At 32.7% G+C, this 21073-nt stretch overlaps 1 protein-coding gene across 2 annotated transcripts in view; it reads left to right on the top strand.

Annotated features, from left to right (window-relative positions):
- m (zona pellucida domain-containing protein miniature) overlaps positions 1-21073 on the top strand; it is a 70594-nt gene that overhangs the window by 37304 nt on the left and 12217 nt on the right. For both annotated transcript variants that reach the window (XM_085208030.1, XM_085208031.1), the window contains exons 4-7: positions 6067-6214; positions 8676-8774; positions 20051-20227; positions 20624-20746. In XM_085208030.1, coding sequence (XP_085064156.1) covers positions 6067-6214; positions 8676-8774; positions 20051-20227; positions 20624-20746 — 547 coding nt within the window. The remainder of the gene's footprint in view (positions 1-6066; positions 6215-8675; positions 8775-20050; positions 20228-20623; positions 20747-21073) is intronic.

Below are 21073 nucleotides of genomic sequence, written 5' to 3'. Positions count from 1 at the left end.
GGAGAAAGCATGTTTGTTCTTCATTAGAGTTCATTTGATAAATATTTCTACGCTCGTACAAATAGATGAATCGTCAATTGACACGATTATGCGATGACTTTTACCGCGCAAATAACTTTTGATTTCGAGTGGGCAAAAAATGACGTCTTAAGTATAATAATATGCTAGACAAGTTCTGGAGGTTAGCTTGCTAAAACAGTAAACATGTTTGTATTTTCTTTATATATTTGAAATTTCTTTATAAATGAAACACCTGTATTACCAAATGTAATGAAATAATAAATCTTCTTCGTCCTGGCATTAATACTGGCGTATGTTGCCAGGGTCTGCCTTATACATCTATCTATATATATAAAATCGAAAGGTCACTCACTCATCATGAAATCTCAGAAACTACATGTGCTAGGAATCTCAAATTTTGCATAGGAGTTATTTATAGGACGTAGGTGCTCGCTAAGACGGGAATTTGCAATATTCGACTTCTAAGGGGTTGTGTTTGGGATCGAAAGTTTGTATGTAACTACATTACTACAAACGCTAGGCGTCTCAAATTTTGCATAGACGTCAGTAGAACGTAGGCATGGAGACAGAAATTAATAATAACATAGTTCACGCGGGTGAAACCGCGAGCGGGCCGCTAGTATATATATAAAATCGAAAGGTCACTCACTCATCACGAAATCTCAGAAACTTCAAGTGCTAGGAATCTCAAATTTTGCATAGGAGTTACTTAAAGGACGTAGGTGCTCGCTAAGACGGGAATTTGCAATATTCGATTTCTAAGGGGTTGTTTTTGGGGTCGAAAGTTTGTATGAAACTTCGTTACTACAAATGCTAGGAGTCTCAAATTGCATAGACGTCACTAGGACGTAGTCATGGAGACAGAAATTAATAATAACATAGGCCACGCGGGTGTAACCGCGAGCGGGCCGCTAGTATACCATATATGTATATTGTATATACTACATCACAACCTATTTTAAGATAAAAAAAAAATAAAAATGTTTTCAATATTTAAACATTCTGAAAAGTGATTTATATTTTGTTATTTTCGAAATATAGAAAGAAAATTTAAATATAAATAATCCGCCCTCCCCTTCCCGTTTTTTTCGGTTCTGTGCTAGTGCTTGTGCTCTTAAGCCTCGACGGCCCCATTACAATATCCTCTTAGATAGATTCGTATCTACAACTAGGTCATTAATTTGATGCCAATGAAAGTAGAAATCCTTCTATTCTCGCATAAACCTTAAAACCATAATCGCCATATCGCCTTTATCACGTTAATATATACGTATTAATAAAATCTGTGATGATATTTATTATACTGTAATATATTTTAAGCTTATGACTTGTTTAATTCCTAGCGATTACTTACCTTGCTTAACTGCATATGTATGCATATGTTGATGGAAGAATCATACAATTATTTGCATATTAAAATATTCAATTCATGAAACCGCCGCGTCGTAGCGTATGCAACCTAACCTACCCAAAGACACTCCGTTCTCATTAAGACACTACCACTTTTCGCCGAATTTTCGAGCCGTATTGCAATGAATGTTCTGCTTTGCCTCTTCATCTTTGTTAGTGTAAATTGAACCTCTGGGGTTTACAGTTGCTCGTCTGCGCCACGACTGGCCTCTAAAAGCCACGATCGGCCTCTACCTCTCTATCCTACTGATAAATGAAAATGAAAAAGAAATTTTTCCAACATTAACGTTAAAATAAAGTGAAATGCATAGAAATCACAATAAACCTCACATCTCGAGTAATAACCCCTTATAATAGAAACAGTTTATTACTGTACATTTTCTATACTGAGTGGGTATGGTGGCTGCGTCATTACGGTAATGCCTGCGCACGCGCATGCGCCAAATGCTATGTTGATATTGAAATAATTGAATAGTATTTTAAACTTTTTCTTATTAATTTTAGAAAATTGAGCTTATAGTAAGTATTGGATATTAATAATTAATTTGGGCAATTGTTAAGAAAATTTTAAATATCCTTAAATTCATATATTTGTATGCTTTTTTTGTATTTTTTACATTTTCTCCTACTGTCAAAAGAATTGAATATTTCTTTAATTTTCTGAATCTATAAATAATAGGGAAAATCATAATACTGCCAAAACATCGCCTAAATACTAATTAATTGAAAAACCATAACACAGTCTAAATTCCAATTGATTGAAAACAATTGGAAATTGTTAATTCTATTCAAGTAATTGAAAATTGCTCACAATTTTCCTTGTTGATTTACAAATGTTCAGAGCATGTACTAACTAGCTCCTGTAATACAGCCCCAAGTACATGTTTGCAATAGTAATTTCTATGCATTTGTAAGTCAGGTCGAAGCGAATCGGTCTAATGTCGGCTTGTATTGTATATTGTATCTCGTTCTTAAAGTGAAGCAATTTTCTGCAATTTGACTTGGATATTGTTAAATTTGTTTTTAAATTTTGCTATGTTTTGATTTCTTGTCGTGATTTTTTTTTATACTTGGCCAATTTTTTATCGTGTTTGTGTTTTTTGTTTTTGATATGTCTGTTTTTCGTTAGTGCTTGAGTGTGCTAAGTATATTGATATATAAGAATGTATATAACGTTTTATAATAGAAATAGTATGACGAAAAAATATTTAATACGACTGTAGATTCAAAATCCGCCTTGCCTTTTATTCTTTCTTCAGTTATAGCTCAATAAACATCTAAAAACTAGCTTCACGCATATGGCACAGGAAACCTAGTGCTAACACACTCCGACCCCCACTATCCGCCGAATTCTTCTAAGCATTGCGTGCCTTGATACTAAATTAGCAATTTGTCTTGAAGCCAAAGGAAATAATTGAAAATATTGATAAATAATAATTTATTCCCTCGAATGGGGATCGAACCCACGTCACGTTACAGTCACACCTTTGTGCCGCTGCGCCAAGACGGCCTCAATAAACATCTACTACATATAATAAATATTATTATATCTTATAATATTATTTCAACATCTCAAGCTCGCGTGCTTACAACTTAACCGCTACATATTGCCGAACGATTTCTATCCGAATGGATAAACTTTCGAAGCGATTATTTCGATTGCGAATATCGATTATAGTTGGATTGTAATTGAATTCGTATTAGGAATCGTATTTTTTTGACTATTTGCTGAGACTTTTTAGTGGAAAGTTTGAGTTAATTGGAGAATAATTAAGTTTTTGCAATGTTTTAATGAAAAATTGGCTTTACAATGATTAAGATACGATACTTTTTAGAAAACATATCAAAGTTAAACGTAGCGGGATTTGAACCGCTTGAAATAACTAAATAACTACTTATTATTATTTTAATTTTATAATGAAATAAATTTTATAAAATTGACATAAAAACATGACGGACTGACAAACCACCCACAGTCAAGGCTTTCTTAGAGAGTGTGGAGCTTTTTTCTGAAAGTCCTACTAGAACTAGAAAAAAGAAAATTTAGCATTTTATAGGCCATGCAAACGAAATCGTAAGCGACAGCTTCTCATAAGGTATAATGGACATTTAAAACAAGTAAATTTTTTTTATATTATAAAGTTAGGTAGTAGGTAGGTCGTTAAATTTCGTAATTAACGTAATTAATTAAATATTAAGACGCAATCGTCGAACAATGTGGACGTGTCCAAACTGATTGTATCGATCGTCGTGGCTTTTAATTGCTACAGAGTGTTTTAACATTAAACTCTCCGTTTAACGCTCGAAGCTCGCTAAAATTAGTAATCAAAATCAAAAATATTTGTATAAAAATCAAATCAGACAAGTCAGATGTTTATTATATAATGAAATCGCACTAATTACATTAAACTTATTTCCATTAATGTCTGTTAAAGAAACAGCACAGCGCTGAGTTCCACATCACAATATCTCGCAGACGGAAAGTGCAAAACGGAGTGCCTTAACACTAAAAAGAAATCTCAGCACTTGTAGCTAGCTCTACATCAAAATGGCACTTGACACCACTAACCCACTATATGGACGGATCCCCATACAAATACTCAATAGTCAATTTATTCATGCTTGTGGTTTCATGTTATGTAGTAATATCGAAGTCACTTTCACTGCCGCCGAACTAATAAGAGTAAAACCGTGTAATCATAATGTCTTATCCAATCGATATTGTTGACATATTGGTTGGGTGTAGTGTAGTGTATCTTCTCTATATTTAGTAGTGTTTTAGGTTTTGTTTTTTAAATTTTTATTGTTTTTTTTTTTTTGAATTGGCAACACAGATATTTGTGTTTTTATTTTTAGATTTTTGCTAGTTTGTAGTAGGTATTAAAATCGTAAATAAATGTAACTTAGGATGTGAATTGTTGGCTCTAGATTTCTCTATCTATCATAAAAAAAAAACATCAATATCACAAACTTTCTTTACTTCTCTTGTAAAACCTTTCCAAATAATCTAGACATCTCAAAGAAATTCAGTAGCCTAAAGGAATGGAAGGAGACAGGCCCAAAATTTGGGGCGATACATAAATATAAATTGCAGGAATCGCATTCTCTCTGTTTCTTTCACACCACAACCATTCCATATGTCCGTCTCGCTCGTACATTCCGTCACCGTGGGAACGCAGCACGCCGCCTTTCCAGGAACGCGCGCGTGCGTTTAATCAAAGATCAACGGATAAGAGATGATTTAATTTAAATTAATCTACTATTTCATGTTAACATTTTTGCTCAATTACACTTAATTAAAAATGTGTTAGATCTGCGAGATAAGCTTTGGGCTTACGTTCAAAGAGAACTGGTTTAGGGTTCGACGGTTGTTTTAGTTCTTTTTCGTGTACTGGCCTATATTGATAGGCATGATGGTTAATTTCTTATTGATGTATGCGTTTCCTATGAAGTAAGGATTTTTTTATGCTTGTTAAGGCGCAGAGGTACAAGCATGTGACAGTAAATGCGGTAGATTGTAGGTTCAATTTTCTTTTCAATGATTTTTTAAATATTTTTCATCTGTCGTCGAGGTGTCGTGTCAAGGCAAAGCGTAGTGTTGATTTCCTGTCAACGAGCAGTGCCTCTAAAATTCGGCGGAAAGTGGGGAATCGAAAATCTTATTGGAAACGGAGTGCCTTGGCACTAGATTCACATAATATACCCTCTGACTACCCTTCTAGTTCGGGATATAACGTAAAGCTAAAAATTTAAGTTTTTTACGCTTTTCCTGTTTTTGATGTGTATAATACTATAGACTAATAAGTTAGTCCCTCCTACATACATACAGGAAGTATATCAACTACTACCCAAAGTCAAGATAAAACATGAATAAATATAACTAATAATGAAGATAATAACATAAAGATGTTGAACTTTCAACATCTTAATTTTCAGTAGCTTCACAATTGTTTTTGAGCTTCATACTGAATCCCTCATATAGCAGAGTAGGAAAAGGGAACCCAGTGTTAATAAATAAGAAAATATTCGCCGCCTTTCTTATCTTTTAATTATTTTAAAAATCAGGATAGATTATTACATTATTTCATTATTATTTTTATAATAACATTTTAAGATTAAAAGTCAGTGTAAAATTAACAGGCCCATAATACTTCATTAAGATATCCATTGTTTGCCGTTTTACACCCGCAATAAATGGTTTATGCTGTAGATCGTATATAACTCGTGCTACAATTTTATTACATACATTTTATGCTTATAAATTAACTTTGCAAAATAATAAATATTTAATTTCTCTAACAAACTTTTTGTAGTTTTAAAACGTTTAAAAAGGGCACAAAAATAATATTCTTTTGAGTTCTATTACAAAATGCTCCCATTAATATATAAATTTCCTCATATTTATTAAAAGTACGAACAGCTATGAGTTACAGTTTTATTGTAAGTACAAGATATATTTTAGACTGTTATAGCACAGTAGAACACTATCTAAATACTCGAGGAAATTATAACAGATATACTTCAATTATTTTTAATTTTCCACCATTCAAAACTATTTCACATATCACATATTTTAAATTTAAAATCCATATAATTTTAAAAATTGATCTCTTATCATCATCATTTCATCTCCAGACGAGGGTGAAAGCCGGCGAGTTGTGGCCCATGGAGCGGCCCGAGGGCATGCCCGTCATACAGTCGCTCGAGGTGATGTGCGGCAAGGATCACATGGACGTTCATCTCACGTTCTCACATCCTTTTGAGGGGATTGTGTCTTCTAAAGGTGAGGTTTTTAATTAATTGATGAAGTTAGTAAGATTAAGTTGTTATATTTATTGTTATGATAGGGGCTAAAATATCGCAATATATATGGAAATCTTAATTCACCTCTCAGTCCAGCAAATGAAATATCTTAAATTCATTTTTTCGCTCTGATGTCAAAGCTGGATGAATATTCAGCGGAAAATAGGGAACGGAGTATTTTAACACTAGGTTCCCTCTACATACTCTGGTAAAAAAAAAAATAAGATAACCACCATTTATTTAAAATAAATTCACGCAGGGTTTCTTATAAAGTTCACACCGATGGAGTATTTGTATGCGAGCTTAGATATTGATATACATATTATAAGTTTTATAATATTTAATATACTATGGCTTATTTTTTATTGTAAATCCTTTTTCTACGATGCTATAACTTATGAAAAAAAAAAAATCTTTTAGAGACAATTAGAGGTTATTGTCAGTTGCATAATAAATCTTGAGTTTATGACGTTCCAGCTATAAACACTAAGTACGTCAATATAAATTAAAAGCCTCGCTTGCCTAAAGCGAATATAATTTTGTACAAAAATTTTAATATATATAAATTTTATTAATAATTTTGTTGTTCTCGATCAAAATCTGGATAAGATTTTGATCACGCTGTATCCCGCACATAGCAGGGTAGGCAGAGGGAACCTAGTGTTAAGACACTCCGCTTTGTCTCGACACCAGAGCGAAGAAATGGAAATATAAACGTAAATAACTATTTCACTTCCTACAGTGTAGGTACTCTCTAGGTACACTCTGCCTACCCTGCAGTGTGCGGGATACAGCGTGAAGTTGATTTCATTAACTCACAACCATATCAGTTGATCTAAACAAATACATAGATAACAACAGTTCTACATTGTATAAGTATGTAATTTCCACAAAAGAACGCAAACAGCCAATACTCGTACGCCTCACAATCACTTCTCAGCCGTCAGACGTGTAATCAGAGCGGTTCTAATTGTTGCCTCTAATTACGGTTTCACTAACAATTATGAAGGAAAACTGAATTATTAATGTACTGAACGTACCACTTGTTCGCCTTCAAATGGGACAAGATTTGGTAGATGTAACTGTTTGCGAGATTCGCTTGAATTAGGCATAGTTTCTCTTTTGGGTTACCGTTCTCAGTTAGTTCAGATAATAATGAATATATAAAATAGAATGTTATATATTTGGATGTATGGAAAGAGATAATAAATGATAAAGAAAGGCTAAAAAGATTTACAAAGCAACAGATAAGGAAGACAAAGAAGAAGATTTTGGAGGAAAGCCCCATAAAACGCATAGAGATCTCCTTGGGAACTACTAAGAACTACTAAGAAACTACTAAGAGGAATAAATAGGGAAGTTAAAGAAAATACGAACAAAAATTTCAAAAATTATTATAAATTATACTGTTTTAGACTTTGATAATAATAAAATATTTCATTAATGATATTTGTATTTTGGTAAGGAATCTTGGTTAATTATGACTAACGTAAAAAAATATAATAAAAGTAATCAGTTATCTTACCGCTTTAAAGTGTTATAATTAAACAACCGAAAAATTATGCGATAATAAGCAATTTAACTTCATAAAGGAATGACATGTTTTAACGTTATACGTTTCGGAGAGGTGATAAAATTAATTTTTATTTATATAAAAAGTATGAATGTGTGGATGTATGTATGTTAAAATTTGATTTTGTAAGACTATGAATCTTTTAGAGCAGACAAAATGAATTTTATGAAATGGTAACGGAGAACGGAGAGTTTAATGGTAACGGAGTGTCTTAACACTAGGTTCCCTCTGGCTATCCTGCTGTGCTCGGGAAGTTTATAAAAAAAGTACCTGAATATTATTTGCTACAAAAAATGCTTGAAAATAAACAAACTGAAAATCTAATTTCATGATATATAATATCGTTTCCACTGATCTAATTTTTTCTTCAGAAGTCGCGACGAATCGATGGCAGCTTTGACGAATTTAAGCCCACGCGCTGCTTTTTTATTATAACAAAAATTTTAGCGTAATAAATTCTTTAAAAAAAACTTTACGGAAATACAGTTGCAGGTAGAAATACTTTACGTTTGGCGGAGTTAACAAATTTCTGAATGTATACATAGTAATTGTGGTTTCGATTCCACTTGTAGGAATGCCTATAAGTCAGATTTTCTTGGTAATATATCTGAAAAGTTCGAATAAGCCTTTCAAATTATGAATAAATATAATTAAAATTGATGCCAGCTAAAATATCATCATATTTTATACGTAAATAGATGTCATTAAAATTGATGTCAGCTAAAATGTCATTATATTTTATACGTAAATAGATATAAATAAAATTGATGCAAGATAAAATGTCATTATATTTTATACGTAAATAGATATAATTAAAATTGATGTCAGCTAAAATGTCATTATATTTTACACACACTGTCCGTTGCAGGTCAACACGGCGATCCTCGATGCGTGTACGTGCCTCCTTCTACGGGACAGACGTATTTCTCGTTTCGGATCGCTTACGCCAAATGTGGCACTAAGCCAGGTAAGAAGCTATTTAATAATTTATATGTATATGTATTTTATTTTTGTATTTAATTATTTATGATGATATTAAATATTATATAAGGGCGGTTACTGTTAATATAGATGAGCGTTTGGAAAACGTAGTGTCTTGACACTAGGTTCCAAGGTTCCGTCTGCGAAGATAAAAAAATAATAAGTGACGTACATCCTTAACTTGTAAGGGTGCAAATTCTTTATTTAATATTGATCATAAATGAAATATTAGTTTAATTAATTATTTTAATTACCAAGACAAACCATTATGTGAAATTTATTGAAAGATTTTCTGGTCATTAAATATAATATAATTCTTCTTAATAAGCTTAAGCAATAATGCTAGTATAATCCCATCATTCGTGTCATGGGGCACAGCTTGAACTTGAAATGTAAATTTTATTACCAATAATTCATTGAAAATTTTACATCATTTGTTTGTAAGAAATCGAAATTTCTAATTTATTCAAGAATGTGTAGAATAATATATTTAAGCTCATTTCCGCTTCGCGTACCGAAATCGGTTTCGCTCAATTTACAAAAATGTAAATAGTCCCTAGAAGATGCTGTGGAATTCATAAATACATGAAATTTTTAATGATTTGCAAGTTTGTTCGAATCTTTTACTTGTAATACTTTACGAAGCAAGTCTAGGTCAAGGGGCAATAGACGACAAGTTCAGACAGACAAGATAGGCAAGTGGGTTCGATTTTTACCCGAAGAAATGAAATGTTTAATATTTTCATTTCTTAGCTCAGTTTACGAAGCTAAGCGCGGCGTTAAGTAGAGTTTCAGAATTCGGCAAAAGGAAGCGGAAGTGTTTTAATGGAAATTAAGTGTCTAATCACTAGGTCCTACCAGCCAGCACACAGCTGCGTGACGCTAAAAAAATATTACTACTACAGCTCCGTCACTCGAAAAAACCAAAAAGGCCAAAAATTTTGAAAATTGGAATGTGCGTTGGAAGCAGAGTGTCTTAACACTAGGTTCCCTCTGCCAACCATGCTATGTGTGGAATAAAGTGTGAAGTTAAAATACAAATTTCCTCTGTAAACACTTCATACAATGTTACCAGAGGAGATGTAATGGATAGTAAATATTTAAACGGCAACAATCGCCCGCACATTTAACGCTCATTGGCCTGTAAGTTGACTCGAGTGCTACTTGACTTGGAGGATCAAGTTTTCCTCAGCATTAACTAGTGTTTGCATATAAATAAAACACAAATATCTTATTTGTACTATGAATCGTTTGTGAAAAACCGTAGTACTGTGGTACACGCGTGTGATTGTAAATTCGACGGTTGTAGGTTTGATTTTCACTCGAGGTTATGAATTATTATTTATTAATATTTTCTTTTGTCGCACTGGTAACAAGGCAAAGCGCTGTGTTGAGTTCCGCCACTCATCATGCAATGCCTCGAAATTTCGGAAAGTGTGGAACGGAGTGTTTTAACACTAAGATCCTACTATATATCCACATGCAGACAACAACTTATGAATAGTCAATACGTTATGTATATAATAATAAATAACTAATTAATCAAATATTATTATATAAGGTGAAAAGACATTAAAATATGTTACAGTCTATACATAAATATACAAAAAAAAACGATTTAAAATACCATAAATACAATTTATAATGAAAATTCTCAGCCATGGCGTCCACCTGTCATTCTATTTTATGACCCCCACTAAGCCGCAAGCCACTCTCCACGAAAAGTCGACTCATTTAAAAGCCTGCGTTTTCCGTTATAATGTTTTCACGTGATTAACGATGTTTTTGTGTTTTAGTTGTAACGATTGTAACGGCCGTTGGTTTGTTTTGTTCTCCGTAATGGGTGAGGAAATAAAATAATTGGTTAGACGTCGTCTTAATGAGATAATAAGTATATAGGAATTCATGTGGACAGCCTCGTGAATTCCTATATACTAGTATACGAGTATTGGAATAGGTTTAAATATGATTTTCTATAAAAATTCTCCATTCTCTTTCCTCTTTCGCCTCATTTACAGTCACTTATTATTTTTTTTAATTCACATTTTCACCCTTGAAATGGATGGAAGATATTTTCCAAAAATGTTACCTATCGTATAAAAAAAGATGTAGTATTTTAAAATAATTTTCTTAACTATCAATATCGCCTATTAGTTATTGTCAAACTAATTGAAAGATTCGATTTCTGTGATAATGAATTCTAATATTATATAATAGTAGACCCATACGCGACTTCGCCCGCTTAATATTATTGTTATATAACCGACAAATTACAAAAAATCTTGACATAAGTAGTCAATTATGTATTTTTCATATATATAAGCTATATTACTGTGAAGTTTCATCTAAATCCGTTTAGTACTTTTTGCTTGAAAGTGGAAAATCCATTCTCAAAAATTTATTATATTAGCAGGATGAATAAACACTATATTTATTTCTTCTTTTTAATACTATCTAATAAAAGAAAATATATGCACAAAGCGAACTGATTTAAGTATGTGAAAGAGACGAAGCCTACAAAACGGATTCTAAAATTATAAACCACAGTTGCAAGATTTATTTAAGACAATTAACCATTAATTATAAACGTGTGAGATATTTCCACGCGTCATTATAAATAATTAAAATTAAAGAAAAAAACTATTCCAAACAACCACTAGTAATTGATTTTTCAATTGCCTTTGAACGTGATATATAGTGATGTGTTAATTCTAATTAAGGAATATTTTTTACGTTCACTTCCTAACAAATTACAGTACTAGCTAGAATGATACAAAAATATACATACATTTATCATTTGCTATTGGATGTGCAAAGAAAAATGTGTGTTATTATAAAGGTGTAATGCTTGGAATGGTTTGCTTGAATGCAGCTTTGCCTTTTCCTTGCCTTTCATCAGTGACCACCTACGAGTGTGAGATATAAATGAAATTTGTTTATATCGATGTTTAAGTGATATTATGTGAGTTTATTGTGTGCGCAACGAATACTAAAAACTTTAGTAAAAAAATAGAAAAAAAAAATCAAATTAAATCAGCTTCACGCTGTATCCCGCACACAGCAGGGTAGGCAGAGAAAATATAAATTTAACAGAACACACTTTTTGCCCCTGCGCCACAACTGGCCTCAAATTATTAAAAAAAATAATAATAATTAATATTTAAGGGGGGCCCATAATATGAACATATTTTTTGGGACAGTTATGAAATTTAGCACGAAAAAACTTATAATACAAATGAAAGAAAAAAAACAGAAAAGTAAAATAAATTTTGACTGTATGTATTTCAAAAAAAAAAAATCCTTACCAACTTACATTAATAGTTTATTTCATACAAAATGAGTGCATATATCCGCACATTTAAGTTTGTAAACTTTTGTAAGTTGACCTGCTATCCTGAAATTGATATGGAGATCTGAATAAACCAGCCCGACTCGCGCTTTACCGTTTTTCATGGACAATTTTTGTTTATCACCCTGATATCTATTATCAACAAAAAAAATTGCAATTTTAGTTTGTTTACACTTTTACAAATTTCACCTGAACTCTAAATTCTTCGTATCTCATCACGTTATTTTAATTTCAAGTCCACACTCCTCACACAGTACTGCAGACACTTTGCTGATAATTTATGAGACAAATGAATAGAAGTCTCGGGCGAGACCGCATTCCCTGACGCCGTTTCCGTTGTAGGGTTCAATGGTGTGCGTGTGTGCTCGTGTATGTTTGTTTGTGTAGATATACCGTTAAAACTTTAAGTTTTAGAAATTATTTTTTTTTTAGTTGGTGAATTATATATGGTTTTTTTGACTGAAAAATCAGGTCAGCTGTTGCGTAGTGGCACTAGTGTGAACGCGGAAGTTTGTGGGTTCGATTCCCACTTAAGGAATTGGAATATTTAATATTTTCATTTATTTACCACTCAAAACGCAAAGCCTCCAAGTGGTAAGCGGAGTGTCTTAACACTAGGCTCCCTCTGGGAGATACAGCACGAAGCTGGAAAAAATTTTATGTCATTTGAACGAAGAATATTTTTTTAAAATAACGAAAAGAGCACGCAGATGATAATGATATTACAATATTTAAAAGATATGAGGTAACAAATATAAAAAAAAAAATTACAGTCGAATTGATAACCTCCTTTTTTTACAGAAGTCGGTTCAAAATAGATATGATTGGTAAATAAGTATCCGAGTTACCAGTTTTGATTCCTATCAGCACCTATAGCTTGTTTCTCAGCTCATTAAATTATGTGTTATATGACATTGGCTCTAGCAATTCTGTATACTAGTATTAATATGATAAAAATTGTTTTCTATTAAAAAGGAAAGATATGAGGCCAGTCGTGGTGTAGGGGCACAAAGTGTGCTGCAAAATCGACTGGTTGTGGGTTCGATCCCTACTCGAGGGAAGGAAATATTTATTTAAATGTATTATTTATTATTTGAGACAATTTATATTTATTATTTGAGACAAATTTTTAAACAATTTTAATTTGTATGAAGAGTCTAGTGTTAAAACACTTTCACAGAATCTGGAGGCTTACTTGTCAAGAAGCGGAGTTGCTGAGTAGAGTGACTCAACTCAACTCAACTTTTGTCTCGACACCAGAGCTAAGAAATGAACGTATTAGATATTTAATTTCCCCGAAAAGGAATCGAATTGAACCCGCAACCATCCGCGTTAACAGTCACGTGCTTGTGCCCTGTGCTACTGCGCCTCGACTAGCCTCTATTTAATTGTATAAATATTATAAGATATTTAATTTTCGCGATTTTGATACATTTAAAACACTTTAACCCGGATTGATCGCGTATAGTTTGGTAAGTCTCGTGACCAATAACTATTGCAAAGAGTTCCAAAACGTTGTACCAAATATCCAAAAATGTATGTATGATACAAAATACACGCGATTATTAATTATTAATTAAATTTTCAAAAGAGAGAAAAAAAAAAATTCTAACCTAATACAATTAAAAGCAAAATTTAATTACCTACTAAAATAATAATTGTCGTAGACATCGTACATAAGCACAGCACATTCATAATTTAGTCGCTACTGTAATTATCAGTTCGCACCCATATCGCAATAAACCACTAGACCAGGTTCCTCGTTCCCATTTTAACAGGCTAAAGTTAAGTTTTTCTAATACCAGTGTACGGTAACGGGCGCTTCGTCCCGCTGGTTCCTCGAATGAGCCAGGCTTCTCAGAATCCACCCGCCATACCGCATACAAGGCCGATTTTCCAATAAACCACTTGGCTTGGAGACCACTTGGATTTTGCATCCAGCTGCATTTCCTTCCCGATATAACTTTACTGCTTTACTTGCACGTATGAGATAATGTAAATTCAGTTTTATTGCAAGCAAGATAAAGTATAAATGTGACGTCCATTTTGATGTTAGATTTATGTTCTAATGGAACGCAGTACTAAATGGGAGGTTGGATGTGAGGATGAGAATCGGTTGAGCTCTCGCATGCCGTACGCCGTATGCCTCGATCCGCGTTCCTTGGTCGACTTCAACTTTTTGCATCACTTCATCCGGCTGTGGCTCTAGCAATGACAAGGATTTAAAAATTAAATCTTCTTTGAAAATTACACTTAAATGCCTTTTGATTTGTCGTAGCGATATTCTCCCACGGGGAAAGCTGTTTTGTTTAGTTTGTATGCAACTTTGAACGATTTAATACGTATTGATAATATTCATTTGCCATATATTAGTTTCCAAGATCATAGATTTGAATTTACATTTACAAATTTGCTTCTCGAGGAATTCTATATTCGTTTATATACTACTGATATATTATTTAGATTTTGTAGTACTATTATAAAGCTGTAGAATTTATGTAGTTATTCTCAGGAACTACTGATTCGAATTGAAAAATATTTTTTGGTTTTATATAGTCCATTTATAGAGGAAGATTTCGATTATTTTGATGTTACCCACTGTCCCAGCAATCAGAGTCACCTCGGTCTCTCGGTATTATATATTATTTAATTTTTTTTCTATATTTTAATAGAGAATACAAATGTATATATTCATATTTAAATGTCATTTTATAAAGACACACATACAAGTGTTTTATTTCATACTAGCAGACCCGCGAACTTCGTATCGCCTAACAGTCGATTTTTTTTTATTCTGCTATTAGCGATACCGGGTCAGCTAGTAAGATAAAAAAAATAAAAACTTAAATCATTTTTAATTCTTACAATATTCATTAAAAATTATAATAAAAATAACAATTTCCGATATCTTATTATGATGCCTACTTATTATATTTTATTTTATTTTTACTTATTCTAAATTCAGTTTCATTTTCATTGTATTTTATGTTGTATGTTTATTATATGTGTTTATAATATATTGTATTTTATGGTACACGTTTTTTTTTGTTTGGTTATCTGGCGCGTAAACAAACAGAGCAGATTGTTTTCCAACACGGGAACAGGCAACATACAACAAACCATGCGAGAAACATGAGTTTTCTATATTAATACCACAAACACTTAATAACTGCCCCTGGGATTTGTTTATAGTCATTGCGAAAGCAAGCCGTATTGGAAACTGTAGTCTTTTAAGCTCGAATGGTATGTCAGTCGAAATCATTGGGATGCCCCGCATCATCAAAAAGTCTTCTCCTTTATACTTTCCTTTTAATATGATTGCTTCTATTACGTTATTCATTATTTTTTTATCGCTAACCGTGTGCCGTTACAAAGTTTCAGTTGGTTAATATTTCGCAACATTATAACTACACATTCAAGCTTTAATTGAAGGTTGTAAGGCGGCAATCCTGGCAAATCAAGTGAATTTAAAAATTCCGGTGGATAGTTCACGACATCATGTTCATTAGTTGCCGTATCAACTGACTTATGTGTCCTTATTTTGCCAGGAATGCCATCTTGAAAATGTATGTTTAATTCATTTACATCAGTGTGTTTGGCAGCCAGTAAAGCTCTTTCGCTCAACCAATTATGGAATCAATAATCAGCAACATTTGGAAGCACTATATGAATGAGTTCATCTTTTGATTACGTTAAGTGACAAGAACTATCAGGAAAGGTGATGCAGCCAGTCAGCGCATCTACAGGAAGTTTGCCATTACCAATATCAATGAGTTGTTTAGAGAATATGTCTCCAGATTGATCATTTTGCAACATGACACGCATATTCTTGCTTAAATGTAATACCTTGACATGTTTCCACAATTTCGAGGACTTTAAACATGAATTCAGTTCATCAGCTTGCATTGAACGTGGAACCACTGGCAATCCTCCTCCTTATAATAAAATCATTGCGCCACCAAATTGATTGGCAAACTGAGTTTTTACAATAACCTTACAATATTGGCAAGCAGAGTTCATAGGTCCAAGAGCAACACAGGTGTAGGCACTGCTGGCATCAATTGATATATCGTAACAAAAAGCAGCTCGATTCAAATTTGCAACATTATCAGTCAACTATCGTGGTCACGTTCATTACAATTTTCACGTTCTGGGTACGATTAGATTCTTCTGGCTAAATTTGTCCACCGCCTTATAGAAGGCATTTTTTGTAAGTCACAAATACACAACACTTTATTAATTTTATAAAATTTGTGGCTTTTAGATTTAGTAATATAGACGCACAATGAGACGTTTACATTTCAATTGACATCTTACCATAGAAATATTGACAAATATTGACATTAATAGACTGAGATCCCAGGGCCCCTAGACCTACATCATTTTAACAAAGCTGAAATTTTGAGGATTGATAGTCTAATATGTACTTAAGACTCTCTAACTTAAAAAACCTTCAGAGATAGTGCCAAATTAAAACACACTTTCAGTTGCGTTAAAGAAGAAAGTCTCTTTTTTTTCTCATTTATTTATGTACCACACAATAAAGAAAGTACAGAAAACTTATGATAACAGAAAAAATGTGTACAATGGATAACTTATCTCTAATAGAGATCTCTACCAGAAACCCTTGAATGTAGCGGATGTTAAAAGAAATGATTCGGGTGCGGTATTTTAATATAATGTTAATAATAATAATAAACCTACATACAAATATACATAATATTAATCAATATTACTATACCTACATAAATATATACAATGACATAAAAGAGTTGAAACAGAAAAAGAAAATGAATAAAAAAAAGACAAAGCGACTACTAAAGATTCTAATTGAGATTAAGAAATGTTGTTTTAATTTGATTTTAATAGTATTTAGAGATGGATTGCCCGACAGTATAGAGTTAGGTAGTGAGTTCCATAAGCGCACTGCTTGAACTGTGAAGGATTTTTCATAGAAAGAGGTATTAAATATAGGGCACTCAAGCTTTCTTAGAGTTACACATGAGCGTACAGGTCTCTCACTTGGAAGTGTCAATTGAAAACGCTCCCTTAAGCAAGGAAGAGAGTTTTTATATATGTCTTAAAGTAAAAATGTATATTTCACATTCTTTCACGTGGACCTTTACTTCTGCCAGACGTCATAAAGGTTCTTTAAAATTGGGGCAAATTACATTAAAGTAAATCTAAAATTTATAATATATTATTTACGTACTATTTCAAGAGCCCTCTAGTCCCAGACCCTAAGCAACCAGATCAATCCGATGGCTTTATCATTTTTCCAAAAAGAGATATACCGTTATTTTTCTCTACATCTGAAAGGATCCCATTTTCAAGTTAGTGAGTAAGCATACTGTCTTAACTACATGTAAGACTAATAGTCCTCAAAATTTCACCTTTGCTAAAATGACGTCGGTCTGGCAGCTCTGGGTTCTTGGGCTATAATATTTATACGATACTAACGTCACTCAATTGTTTTGCCTTCCAGGAATCCAGCTACTAACATTTAAACTTTATAGTAGTGTATTAAAGTCCAAATTGACTTTTAAGTAGATATTAATACGAATCTTTTGTATGGGAATATATGATCATGATTTTGGACCTTTTCTGGTAAATTTTATTTTTTTTCTGTCCGTTTGAACCATCCTCGTACTTCAAGGAATATTATAAAAAAAGAATTACCGAAATCGGTTCAGCTGCTCTCGAGATTTGCGCTTAGCAACACATTCAGCGATTAATTTTTATAAAAAAGAAGATATTTCGTATATTGTTTTGATATTATAAAATTTCTTTTGCCTCCTTCCAGAGTGAGGTAATGAAAATATTAAATATTTCATTTCTTCAAGTAGGAATCGAACTAAGAACCTGTCGTGTATACAGTCCGGTACTTGTGCCACTGCGCCACAACGGGCCTCAAAATTATAAGATTTTTTTTTTATCTGTGATACACATATATGTTACCGATTTATGGATTTTCTTTTTAAATTTTATTTAATTTGTATATATTTATTAAAAATATTTACTTAAATTTATATCATTTGGTGTTGAACCATTTTAAATAATAATTATGGTATTACGTAAACGTCAAAACAAATGTTTATTACGTAGAATAATTTATTTTAAGACGACGACGACGACGACAGTTTAGCTGGGTGACTGGGGTTCCACATTGGATCCAATTTTTTTTTATGTCAACAGAAAATGCTCATCACGTTGAATAACTTTTCCTAATTCGTTGTATTGATATCTCTTATAGATTAGGCGGGCTGCTAGGGTTTCACATCAGGTATTCGGACTATCAAAATAAATTATAGCCTATATGTTGCCGAAGACTAATAGCTATGCAACAAAAGAAGTTTCATTTAAATCTGTCCAGTAGTTTTTGAGTTAAAGAGTCACAACAGACAGACAGACAAGAATTCCAAAAATCATATTTTTACCTTCTATTAGTTGTATTGAGTCCCCCTGAAGTGTTTTTTTTAGTTTATATTCAACTAGCGACCCTATTGCGGCTTCGCCCGCTTTTACTACTGGATTATTCATATAATGTATGTTTGCAAAGCACTTAAGATAATGTGAAAATTAATTAAACCCTAATGCAACCCGCTTTTTAGTAGTTTCAATAAGGATTTTCCAATTGTTTTACACAGCAAGGATTTTTTAGTAGGTACCGTAATTTTAAATCTGTGCTACTAATCTTTTCAAGTACTTATTAAAATATATTTAAATTACTATTTTTAGATAGTTAAATGACATTAAATAATACATTCAACTCGAATTATCCAATACGTGCAAACGCATCTAAATCTTCGTTGCTATAAAGGCAGGCGGGTTTTTTTTTTTCGAGCTTGTGGTTAATGCTGAAGAGGGTATTCTGTCCCTGATGAAAAGCAAGCACTACGTGGCTGCCTGTGAGGAAAATTAAATAGAATGCATCGGCCGGGAATCGAACTCGGGCCGCCCGCGTGGCAGGCGAGCATTCTACCACTGAACCACCGATGCGTGTAAGGCATGCGGGCGCGGCGGACGCATGGCGAGTGGCGAGCTGTTTCGCAGCAAGGATTTTTTGATATTGTAACAACTTCTAAAGTACTTATTAAAATGAAAAACAGAAAAGACAGTTTTGATCTACATTAAATGGCCAACGTAACTAATATACTTATTTATTTGCTGAGAGTAAGGGATAAGTGAAACTTGACTCGGTACAGTTGATGTGTGAACGGCGTGATGTGTCAATAATTAAATGCGTTTTTCTCTAAAACTATTCGCAATTTCGAAATAGTTTAAGAAGCAAATTTTATCTTCGTTTAACGTAGAAATTTAATAAAGTATTTTAAAGGATAAGGATTAATACCATTATGGAAAAATATCCCTCACAATAAAAAATATATTGAAATTACTATTTTTAGACAGAAATATGATCACTACACGTTATTCTTAAAAGATACGAATATGCCATCGCAGACTTTTTTGTAGATCTTATTAAGAGGAACAATACTCCAGTACATTTTTTTCATGTAGTATTTACCATTAAAGCAGCGCATGCGCCAAAGTGTCTCAGCGGGTAGGACTTTATACACATTTATCGTATTTATGTTAATTTACATAAGAATGTACAAATAATAAACTATATATAAACCTTCCCTGAGAAATACTCGACCTAATGGTGAAAACCGCATCCAAATCCGTTGGGTGGTTTAGAAGAAGAAGAGTTAGAAAGTTCAGACAGACACAAAAAGCGACTTTGTTTTATAAGATATAGGATGTACAGATTTTACCCCCTTTACAGTTTTATTATATATATAGATTTTTATATAATTTATTTTAAAATAAATAACATTACCGTTACCATTGCGTAAGAAATATTAAACCAAGTCATACAATACCAAACAAAACATATATATAATCTATTCCAGATCTACACGGACAGTTCTACGAGAACACGGTGGTAGTACAATACGACAAAGACCTGCTCGAAGTGTGGGACGAGGCGAAGAGGCTGAGGTGCGAGTGGTTCAACGACTATGAGAAGACCGCGTCCAAACCCCCTATGGTTATAGCTGATTTGGACGTCGTTCAGTTGGATTTTAGAGGTGAAGGATTATAAAATTGTGTTATAAAATTATATGATATATAAATAATATATATTAAGGATATAATAAACACATAGCGTTTTCCATATAACTAAAAATTTCATTATAATAATCATGTTATATATATGACTTAGGCCATATAGCAGATTTAAGCAACGGGGTCTTAGGGTTACACTAGGGTTGCCTAGAAGAATCCACCACAATCTCCTTTAATTAAATTTATGGATTACTATAAAAACATATGAGTGAAATTTTCAAAATTGCACTCATATGTTTTTTATATGAATCCCACATCTTTTGGAATTCGCATAAGAAATTTGAAAAACAATGATTGCCAGAATCAATTATTATCAATTTTGCTATAATAATAACATTAATTAAACTTCAAATCAACAGGTGACAACGTGGACTGTTGGATGGAGATCCAAGCTGGCAAGGGTCCGTGGGCGCCGCCCGTATCGGGCATCGTGCCTTTGGGCTCTACGCTGACTCTCGTCGTAGCGATAAACGACTATCGAGGTATGTATATTGTATAGAATAAGATTAAAATATCAAAATAATATACCTACTGAAAAAAAATACGCTTTTGTCGAAATACTTCGTCGGATATAGATACGTGATGGTTGTGGATTCGATTCCGATTTGGATAAATGTTTGTATTTGAATTATTTTCATTTTCCTGCTCTAATAACAAGAAAAAGCGGTGACCAGTTTCGCGCATGTTTAAACACTTCGTTTTCTTTACCTATCCTTTGAAATTAAATCATCATCAAATAAAAAAATATAAAATGATTTAAGCTTAATAAACCAGCAGTATTGTATATTTTCTGCTTAGTTTGAAATTTT

Source organism: Heliconius melpomene, chromosome 3, assembly GCF_056956725.1.
Source record: "Heliconius melpomene rosina isolate 202511_hmr_F chromosome 3, ASM5695672v1, whole genome shotgun sequence".
NCBI lineage: Eukaryota > Metazoa > Arthropoda > Insecta > Lepidoptera > Nymphalidae > Heliconius > Heliconius melpomene.
The sequence above is the reverse complement of the archived record's forward strand: the minus strand, read 5'-3'. Positions and strand labels throughout refer to the sequence as shown.